This window comes from Cebidichthys violaceus, unplaced genomic scaffold (assembly GCF_023349555.1).
Source record: "Cebidichthys violaceus isolate CVI_PGR_0920_01 unplaced genomic scaffold, fCebVio1.0.p SCAF_43, whole genome shotgun sequence".
NCBI lineage: Eukaryota > Metazoa > Chordata > Actinopteri > Perciformes > Stichaeidae > Cebidichthys > Cebidichthys violaceus.
The window spans coordinates 1,484,334-1,495,180 of NW_027176628.1; the positions used below are offsets into that span (position 1 = coordinate 1,484,334).

The following is a 10,847-nucleotide window of genomic DNA, read 5'->3' on the forward strand; positions in this document are numbered from 1 at the left end:
GCTGATTCCAAACTTTTGAATGAACATGAGGATTGTCGCATGTTGAAAGAATAACAACACAGACTGTTAAACGACCTGCTGGGTTTGATGACTCATGTTTACTTTAATGACATGAGTGACATTTATTCATCAATACAAAAGTGTGAAGTGTGAAACGAGGTTTACATGAAAACTGGAGCTGAAGCCTGTCAGAGGATGAAGAAATCAGGAATCATGACCCGGTTTAACATTAATGGCGTCCGCCTCGGCTGAGCTGTGATGCTAGCTAGCTCGTGGTAGCTAGTAATAGTGGTGCTAGGTGAGCTAGCAGTATTGAGTCTAGATGCATGCATCCTTCATTCTACTTATGTATTTTTGATTTTGGGGTGAACTGTCCTTTTGAACTATAAGTCTGATGATACTAAATATTTATTTTTCGTCAATAAATCCCATTTTCAGACTTAAACCGACAGTGAAGTCATCAATGGTTGGATTATGAGACAATGGGCCCACCAACTCTCCTACACAGGTGTTTAGCCTCTTTTTGTTGTTTTGTGTCTCTTTGTAGTTTTTTCGTGTATCTTTGTAGTTGTTTTGTGTATCTTTAAGGTTGTTTTTACTTTTTTTATAGTCGTGAGTCTCTTTGTAGTTGTTTTGATCTCTTTTGTAGTCTTTTTGTGTCTCTTTGTAGTGGCTTTATGTTTCTTTATGGTCATTTTGAGTCTTCGTGGTGGTTACGTGTCTCTTTGAGGGACATTTTGTAGTTGAAGGCCGGGGGGGGGGGGGCAGGGGGGCCCTGACACTTTGGGCCCCTGGGCCTGGGCCCGGTTCAGTAATCCATTCACGAATGCACCTGCTAAGTATTGAGTGTGTAATAAAGCCTCTGTGCCATAGTGCTCCATTTTTATACTTTCACTTTTTATACTTTAACTACATTTTGTTGATAAAACTTCAATATTTTCACTTAAATAACATTTAGAATGCAGGATTTTTGGTCTCACTTGACTTAAGGAAATGATCTGAACATGTCTTGCACCACTGGACTTTCAGTGGGATTTGTGGACAGTAAGACAAATGTAGAGCATTTCCAACCTTGTCTTTCAGCATTTGTCCATCAAAGTGAAGTTAAATGGTAATAGTTTAAATACTTGGCAGGACATAAAAAACAGCAATAAAACAGGAAAAAGCTGCAGCTTAATATAAAACATTCACAATGTGAACTCATCATAAAATCAAACTGAAAACACATTCTGCTTTTATAAAGCTTCAGAGCAAAGTCGTGTTCATCACATTTAAAGTCACATCGTCGACGTGACAAAGTCTGATCTGCCGGGGGCGGGGCTTAAGGATGGCGACGAGCGTTCATCTGTCCGTCCAACACCGTGGTCCAAATTCACATAATCTCAACATCGACCAGTCAGATGATCAATAACAGATTTCCCGTCTTTCCAAAAAAGCTGGTCTGCCAGGCATCAGCTGATCCTGGTTTAGAGGGACATCTGTCCTCACAGTGCTGTTCTGAGGTTAGACCATGTGACCACATCAGATCAGCTGACGGTAAATCCAGCCCTGCTGTCGTCCACATGTGAAGTGACATAAAACACTCTTTAGAATAATAAAATAAAACCAATCTAATGGATATCTTTCAATCTGCGGCCCGTTAGGATGAGAAGACAGAAATCTGTTCAGGACTCAACGTTCTCTTAAAATATTCGGTCGTCTGTTTAGGATCACTCGTGAATGAGGAGGTGACATCGTGCTTCATGGTGCAGCCTCCTGTGGGTTTGTCGTGAATCTTAAAGCGGTGTTGTGCAGGTTACCCCGTCACATGTCTTCATACAGCAGCATGCCGCTGAAGATGGTGAGGGGCTCCACGGAGTGGGCCAGCTTGCCCATCACCAGGTCGATGCAGACCGTGTCCCGGGTCTGCAGAGGCAGGATGATGTTGAAGACGGCCAGAGAACCTGGAGTGGCTTTGGCTTCGGCCACGGGGTTGTTCTCCAGGCCTTCGGGCTGGTAGCCTCCGGAGTCCACCCTGGCGACGCCGTAGTTAGACTTGGACAGAACTGCCTCGATCTTCTCATTTTTATGACCCGTCAGGATGGCGCTGAAGAAGTAGCGTCCATCGACGGGGGCGGTGAAAATACCTGAACGAGACACCAGGAAACATTTCAGCAATAAAGTTTGGGATTTAATGGTGTAAGATTCAGAGATATGGAGCATTTACGATCCCCTCAACATGGCGATGACGAGCCGGCGGCTAATAGCTAACGGTGCAAACGGTGCAAACTACTGCAACAGTGCTGAAAGAGCTAACAGTGTTTACCCTGAAGGGGAGCTGGATGGTGGGCGCTACGTTTCTATGAAGACACGGCGTAATCAGCTGTAATCGGCATATGAGAGCAGAGCGACCAGTGGGGCACGCTCACATGCACTAACATGCACTAAATGGCATGCTCACATGCACTAACATGCACTAAATGGCACGCTCACATGCACTAAAAGGCTCGCGGCCAGCCGGCTATGTGAACAAAGCAAAGAGAAGCTCTGATAACATCACACAGGGAGAGAGACTTTACTTCTCTATATCTTTACATAGATAGTATTTTTTTATGATATATTGATGTTCATAATGTTTAATATGCTCTCAATACATGAAGGCTAAATATATCATTTACACCCTCGGATCAGGATAAAAACAAGAATAAGAGTCTGTGTGTCCTCTGGATATCTCAATAACCGTTCATCCAATCTACTCAGGCTTTGGTGAGTGGGTTGCTGGGGATCAAAGGGACTGCTGTGTCCAATTTGGTGCAATTTGAACATGGACAGGGACTCTTTCAACACGCGGAAAAACGAGGAGCCGGGGGATCGAACCGCCGACCCTGCACGTTTACCTGTTCTCGAGTCATAGAAGTCTCCTTCGTTGACCAATATCTTGTCGAAGAGGATGGTTCCAGCTCTCTCCATGGGAACGCTGAGAGCAGCCGAGAAGGACAGTCTGGGTATGTGAGCATCGCCACCAGGAAGACCTGAAAACACACGGAAGATAGTTATGATACTATAGTTTTTGATTGATATGTCTTCTCAGCAGTTATCTAACAAGAACACAAGAGGATGCAACAAGTCAAACTTCCACGTGCAACAAGTCTTCTGATCAAGAGACATGATTGGCTGTTTGTGACCAATCAGGAGCTACAGTGTGTGATTCTGCAGGTAAAACCGAACAACAATTAATTTGTGTTTCAGCCTGTTTATTATTTAAACTCCATACCTGGTTCACCTTTGTGACCTGTAAAAAAAAAAGAAATCAGAGTATGAATAAATAAAAATCACATTGAGCAGCAAACAAACTGTTTGTGATCATAATAATGGAAATAGTAAAATAGTAAATGTAGACTTTATAAACTGAGGATCCGGTTCATTCAGTTGACCTCGGGCTCCACTTTTCACCTTGTCGTCCAAGAGGTCCAGGAGGTCCAAGAGGCCCTTGGGGACCCGGCAGCCCGTTGAAGCCTCTCTCTCCTTGGGGTCCCGGGGGTCCGGGCAGGCCTGTGAAATAATGTGAATGATATCAACTGACATTTAACACAAAGGTCATATTCTGACTGAGATACGTTCTTTGTGGAAACCTTTGGGTCTCCACTTGATTTAAATAAAGCTGTGTGGGTTTTGAACATAGATTTACCAAAATAATATGTTTCTGAGGGTGAGCCGCACTTAACACAGTTGTTACCCATAATTCCTTCTGTTTGTTAATACCACAACGTTTATGAGTGACAGGGGACTCTGTTAGCATGTTAGCAGGCGGCTGAGGGTTTATTTTTTTTCGTTACGGTCCTTGATTTTGATTGGCTGAGCTGCAATTGAACCCATTGTAAAAAAAACAAAACAGCTATTGTTTCAAAATGTTCAAAACTTTGTTGAGAATTTGGATTTTGGGTTTGGAAGAGATGGATAGAATATAGGAGGAAAATAAAAAAAGAAAGGAGACGCATATTTGTTGAACATTATATTGTTATAATACATTATCTGGACACATTAACCAGATTACTGTAACTTTATATTGTTGTATGTCGTTATGGATTAACAGGCATGTTCTTAGCAGCGGCTAATATTTTTTTGGGTGTTACTGTTAGTTTGATTTGTCGATCAATTGCTGATTTTCTGATTAGTTAACATCCAACTTGTAAATCAGACAGACGTGGAGTATTTCTGTCTCTTGTGTTAAAACGACACATTTCGCTTCTGGCTTTGCAGTTAGTGAGTTAACACAAAGAACACAAAGAACAGCTACAAAGTCAAACCTCTGTTGAGCCGCACGGTGCCTACGAAACAAAACAACACAGCATCAACACACCGTCTGACCTTTGGTTCTTCAGGGATCTACAAAGCTTCACTTAACATTGTACTGCTTTCCCTCAGCTGCTTCAGCACATTCTCTAGATCACCACATGAGTTCATACAGACACTTCCTCATGAATGAGTCAATGAATTATTCAGCACCTTAATACCATGAAAGCTGCTGCAGCTTAACATCATTTACTGTATTAATACAATACATTCATGTGAGATAGAGAATACTCACATGCTATTAATTTATCAATGACGCATCACTGAAGATGTGAAGCGTTTACATTGTAAACATTATGACAGATGGCAGTAGTTTGCATGTGAGTCCATTAGAAAGACACCGAGACAAAGTCAGAGCATCGCCGAGTCAAACGACGAGAAATTAAAGTCCTGCTGTGAGGAAGAAGTGGACTCGAGAATCCTAGTGTTCATTTGAGAACTGAGCCGAAGCAGCTGAGAAAAAATGTAACAAATAAAATAAAAGATCTACACTTGATTTACTTTATGTCAGAACAACTAATTAGTGTTCATACTGTTTGTCTTTAGATGGAAAAGAATAGAGTCAAATAGAAACAGAGTAGAGTCCAGCTCACCGGTCAGGTCGTGCTCAGAGGAACTCTGCAGGTCTTTGAGGACCTGGTTCAGGCTGGAGTTCAGGTTCTTCATCCGGCTGTAGACGTCGTCCTGGTTCTTCTGAATGAAGTCCATGATTCCTCCGTGATGGACGACCGACTCGTTCAGACCAGAAACACACGTCCACAAACTGGACACGTGTCGGTTCAGTCCTGAGAAACAGATCAAAACATTTAGAAAACACGACACAACAACGCTAACCACGAGTCCCAGAGGGCACTTCTGTCAGAATCCATCCAATCAGAGAGCTTCAGACTTTGTTGCCGAGCGGATAACAGATGGATGAAGAGATTTTTATCAGCCGTGGCCGTCCGTCTCGTTCTCGTTATATATCAGGAAGGCATTAAGCAAATTTCCAAAAATTTGGCGCAAACATCCGCTCGGACTCCAGGATGAACAGTAGACTGTATGAAAGAAGTGGACGTAGTCACGGTGACGTCACATTGGTTTGTGGGCTGATGTTTCAATGCTCAACTTCGGCGTTTTAGCCGTCACTATCTTGGATTTTTTGCAACCAGAAGTGACACAAGAGGGGCGGAGCTAAGTACAACTGAACGCTGAATAAAACATTTTTAGGTCCAAAATGATACAATTAACAAAAAAACACGGACAACTCCCAGACCGGACTACGCCATGGTAGAGACCTGTCAATCAGCGTGTAGCCCCGCCCCTAAAGCATCCCCTGCTTTATGGTCTGTGTGACTCTAAATGGAGCATAATGTACTAAATGAACATCATGCTGTATTGAAGAAGACTGTAAACTAGAGATTGAGACCATAAACTCATGTTTACAATGTTTACTGAGGGAATAAATCAAGAGAGAAGTAGAGTCATTTTAGACTAGACTTCTATACAACCAGAGGAGTCGCCCCCTGGTGGACACTAGAGAGAATGCAGCTTTAACACATAAAGCTTTGAAGAATTTGCAGACCTGAAGGTTTCTGCCTTGGATCAAATGATTACAATTCGGTGGTTAAAACATTTTTTTTTTTGCCATAATTCAATAACTTATATGTTAATTATGGCAATATCTAACTAGTTGTCTAATAAGACAACATTTTGAAGTGATGACATTTTGGATGGGCATGGAGGTAAACTGCAACTTGACTTGTTGGTGGAGGCTTGCAAACACTAGTTTTGTTTCCATAAATTCCCACAGGTTTTATGAATCCGGTTTGTGTACAAACGTGAAAATTTAAAAGGTATTTTTTAAAGAACAAATAAGCACAGAAAACATGAAATGAAGTGTACCGTCTTTGATCTTGAGGATGGAGTCGGAGACGCCGTCCAGCCTCCCGCAGACTCCCTCCAGCTTCGACAGCCTCTTCTCCAGCCCGTCTCCGGACCTCCTACAGTCTCCCATCTCCACCAGGAGCGTGCTCTCGAACCGCCGAACGTCCCCGTCCATGGCGTCCAGGCGGTCGCGGCTCTCCTCGACATGCTCCGTCACCTCCTGCTGGATTTTGTCGAGCTCCGAGATGATCTTATCCTTTGTGTTTCCTGTCGGGGGATCACAGGACGTGCGTTAGCCGAGAGAGAGGCGCCACACTGAATGCGGAGAGTCGGTGTTACCGAGCTGGAGCTCACCGAGGTCGGTGATGACGCTGCCGTGTTTCTGCACCGTGTGTTCGAGCCCCTTCAGGGTGTCGTTGATGGAGCTGAAGGTGAGGATGGCCTCGGAGAGTTCGCCCTGCAGCGTCTTCAACTGGTTGTTGTTGATGGAGCCTCCGATCACACTGTGGCCGTCTAGAGGCTTCTCAGCATCCAACCCGGGTCCACGACCGCTGGTACCACCGGTGCCACCAGAACCACCACCTGGTGAGGGTTTAGTTTGCAAAACCACTTTAATCATTGTATTTGAAAATCATGAACAAAACAAAGGTTTTGTGGAAAAAGGCAGTTAAATTATTTACAGTGGAATTTGTGATGAATTTAGAAAAAGAAAATATAGAAATATAGAAAAGAAATATAATAAAGCAAAAAGACTCAATACATTTGTTGAAACAGTGGAAAGCTTCAAGCACTTTGGTACATTTCTGGATTTAAATCTGGACTTCTATAAACACCCGAGGCATAAAAACATGGTGTTTTTCTATCTCATGAGAACCAAATGCAAACATGTGAAAAAAACACGTTATTATCTTTAAAGGAAAAAGCTTCATCTTCTTAGAAAACTCAGATTACAGAGTGAAGATGAAACACTGAACATGTCATTTGATTTCATGTGAAACTGCAGAAGGTCTGAACTCAAAATGCATCAGTTATTCCCTCAGAGAGACAGACAGACTGAGAGACAGACAGAGAGACAGAGAGACAGACAGACAGACAGACAGACAGACAGATAGACAGACAGAGAGAGAGAGACAGAGAGACAGAGAGACAGACAGAGAGACAGACGGAGAGAGAGACAGAGAGAGAGACAGAGAGAGAGAGAGAGAGAGAGAGAGAGACAGAGAGAGACACAGAGAGACAGACAGAGAGAGAGACAGAGAGAGAGAGACAGACAGAGACAGACAGAGAGAGACAGACAGACAGAGAGAGAGACAGAGAGACAGACGATTGATATCAATGGAAGTTTCAAATGAATGATTTTTTCTTCATAAATTAATATGAATTTTGATATTCAACTGCCGTTGTTATCGTTGTAAACAGGTTAGGGTGCAGGGTTTTTGTGAGCAATCGTTTCATTGGTCAATCTGACCTGTGGGCGTGTCCGGGCCGGTCTTACATCGGCACCTCCTGACGTCGTCTCGAAGCCGGCGGACTTCGTCCTCCAGCTGCGAACACATCTGGAAGCAGCCTTCTTTCCCCGAGTCCAGTCTTATCTGGAGTCTGTTGATGTGGCTCTGCATGCGCCCCAGTGCATCGTGGGAATAGTTCCTCAGCCTCTGCAGCTCGTCCTCCACCTTCCCGCACAGCTCGCAGTCCTGCCCCAGCAGCTCCACCTCCGTCACGATCCGGTTGAAGTGTTCGCCGTGATCCCCGGTCAGGTCCTTGATCTTGCGGACATCGTGGCTCAGGTCCACAACCTCGGTGATGATTCGCATGTTAATATTCATAAAGGTCATATCCATCGGTGAGAACATACTTCCTGTTTTTAACTATTTTATCAATATGCCATACATTTGAAATGATAAACCGTGGTCCGAGGCTCTGGTGAGCTACAATATCGGCAAAGCGTTACAGAGATACCATCTAATGCCACCATGCCTTCATGCTATGGTTACACTGATAACAGAAGAGCCCAACAGCAGGCTGATGGTCTGCGATTGAAGACTATTTTGCCGTGAGGAGAGCAGCTGGGAGCTCCAAAAGACTAGCTAGCCAAATAGCTGGCTCTGGAGAATTGACGAGTTAGCTAACTTAGCTAACTAGCCAGCAGTGGAGATGGACTAGCTAACTAGCCAGCCGTCATCTCCGGAGCTCCCGTTTGCTCTCCTCCCGGCGAAGTGGTCTACCAGCGGCGTAGGTGTCGGCTAATATGGACCCATTGGTAACTTTCTCAGGTGACCATCGTCGTCCCGGGATCTATATCTCACCTTGTCGAGCAACGAGTCTCCAGACACCGATATGTCTTTGAGTTGAGTGTTGAAGTGCCGAATCTGATCCTCGTTGGCGACCACTCTCCACTCCAGTGATTTCTCTGTTGTACCTTCTCTTTCTCCTCCGGTCCCAGATAACCCTTTGCCTGCACCTCCTCTTCCTGTAGATCCTCCTCCTGTAGATCCTCCTCCTGTAGATCCACCTCCTGTAGATCCTCCTCCTGTAGATCCTCCTCCTGTAGATCCGCCTCCTGTAGATCCTCCTCCTGTAGATCCACCTCCTGTAGATCCTCCTCCTGTAGATCCACCTCCTGCAGGTCTTCCTCCATCTCCACCTGCTCCCCACCTTCCTCCTTCATCTTCCCGGTCACCACCACTTACTCTTCCTCCTCCTCCTCCTTCAGACCCTCCACAGCTGCACTCCTCCAGCCTCCGGCTGATGAGGGATGTGCTGTTTTCCAGCTTCGACAGCCTCTTGCCGTGGTCGCCCACCCCGTCCTTCACCAGGCCCACATCCAGCTCCACGTCTACGATCCTAAAGGCCTGGTCATCGAACCGGTCCAGGAACACCGTCCTCAGGTCCCCCAGTTCTCTGTGGAAGTAGTCCTTCAGGTCGTTCTCCAGGTACGAGCAGCTCTGCTCGGTCTGCTGCACGGTGTTGTTGATGCGTCGTTCCAGGTCCCTCAGCCGATTGTCTAGTCGGTCCTCCGTCACCACTGCATCCCTCCCACCTCCCCCGATTCCACCACCACCAAACCCTCCTCCTCCTCCTCCTCCTCCTCCTCCTCCAAAGCCACCGTTCTCGCTGTGGCCGCCTCCTCTGCCTAGCTCCTTGTCCAGACGGTTCTGCAGAACGTCAAAATTCTCCGAGGCTGAGCTGATCTTGCGCTCGGCGACAGTGACGCGGTTTTGGAGGTCGCTGACGGTGGCGCAACATCCTTGCGAACGCACCACCTCCCGTCGCAGTCCGTCCAGGCCCTGCCGATACCGAACGTCCATGGCGTTCAGCTGCTTCTCTAGAGCTCGAATGCTCTCCCTGTCCTCCTGCTGCTGTCGGCGCAGATCCTCCACGCCGGCCTGGAAAACACACAGCGAACCCTCTTACCCATTCAGAATGCCGTCACGTTAAACTGGACAAATGGCTCATTAAAAGAGATTGATGCGATACCTGACAGGAGGAGCAGGACAGCGACACCCTCCTCTCCAGCTCCCTCAGGATCTCCTCCTTCAGCGAATTCAGCCTCCCTCCACTCAGTCCTCCTCCAGACGGACCTCCGTCCAGGTCGTTCCCTTTCCCGTTCACCAGGTGGTTGTTGATGCTGACTAGGGTTTTATCATGGGCCTGTTGGAGCAGAGAAACCTCTGCATCAGTCCTCATTAAAACATTTAAAACAAAGCTTTTATCATGTATATTGTGTTTAAAGGCATTACAACTTTATCTTCTTTGGAAACGTCAGATTCAGGATACCGTGCTGCACCAACCAACTCTGCTCGACTCCCGTATGAAGTCCTCACAGATAAAGCAGTGACTCACCTGTGTGCGGTTGTCCAGCTGGTCCAGTTTGGTCTGAATGCTGTGAATCGTCTCTTTAATCTCTGGCTGAGCGGCATCAGCAGGGTTTCTTCCTCCTGAAGAGGTTCCTCCTCCTCCTCCTCCACTGAAGCCCGGTTTGTTGCCTTCCCGTTGAAAGTGTTCGTTCATGGTGGTCTGAAGGTCCTGAAGGTTTTTGGTCAAACTCTGGATCTTCTCCTCCAGCTGCCTCACCTTCTCGTTCTCACCTCGTCCTGGAAGAGATGGGAAGCAGCAGAGTCAGAGCTCCAATCACGGAAGCTCTTTACAGTCACATGGAGACGGAGGCGGAGCCACACATCTGACCCAATACAGTAACAATACAATGAATAAATGTCAATGAGAATCCACTCACCACTGTGTCCTCCACTCTGTCCGGATCCAGAACTGCCTCCTCCATGACCTCCTCCTCCCCCCTGTCCATAGCTCGTCCCTCCTCCCCCCTGTCCCCCCTGTCTGGGCTGAGGTCTGGTGGTGGAGATCTGGGTTCCCGCTCCTCCGACCGGACCATCATTGCAGTCCACTCCGCTGTAACCGTGGCAACACCTCCACTCCATCTCTGTCACCATCTTGTAGGCCACTTTGTACCGCGGCCTCATGAAGGTCCGGTAGCTGCAGAGACATGCAGAGGCACAGTCCTGTGTGATGTCATGTGTATGTATATAACATGTGTATATATGGGTATGTATGTGTGTGTGTGTAGATATATATATATATATATATACATATATATATATATATATGTGTATATGTGTGTGTGTACTCACACC

At 46.1% G+C, this 10,847-nt stretch overlaps 1 protein-coding gene across 2 annotated transcripts in view; it reads right to left on the bottom strand.

Annotated features, from left to right (window-relative positions):
* Window positions 1-79: 79 nt before the first annotated feature.
* The window catches only part of emilin1b (elastin microfibril interfacer 1b), a 17,318-nt gene continuing 6,550 nt past the window's right edge, over window positions 80-10,847 (bottom strand). The window contains exons 2-15 of one of the 2 annotated variants that reach the window (XM_068728825.1): window positions 10,845-10,847; window positions 10,433-10,689; window positions 10,042-10,292; window positions 9,676-9,849; window positions 8,505-9,584; window positions 7,667-7,994; window positions 6,553-6,780; window positions 6,217-6,465; window positions 4,926-5,117; window positions 4,287-4,307; window positions 3,433-3,531; window positions 3,254-3,271; window positions 2,877-3,011; window positions 80-2,126 (exon numbers count right to left, since the gene is read on the bottom strand). The exon at window positions 10,845-10,847 is cut by the window's right edge and continues 123 nt beyond it. In XM_068728825.1, coding sequence (XP_068584926.1) covers window positions 1,804-2,126; window positions 2,877-3,011; window positions 3,254-3,271; window positions 3,433-3,531; window positions 4,287-4,307; window positions 4,926-5,117; window positions 6,217-6,465; window positions 6,553-6,780; window positions 7,667-7,994; window positions 8,505-9,584; window positions 9,676-9,849; window positions 10,042-10,292; window positions 10,433-10,689; window positions 10,845-10,847 — 3,358 coding nt within the window. In that variant the 3' untranslated portion in view covers window positions 80-1,803. The remainder of the gene's footprint in view (window positions 2,127-2,876; window positions 3,012-3,253; window positions 3,272-3,432; window positions 3,532-4,286; window positions 4,308-4,925; window positions 5,118-6,216; window positions 6,466-6,552; window positions 6,781-7,666; window positions 7,995-8,504; window positions 9,585-9,675; window positions 9,850-10,041; window positions 10,293-10,432; window positions 10,690-10,844) is intronic. The other variant, XM_068728826.1, reaches the window with a different exon arrangement.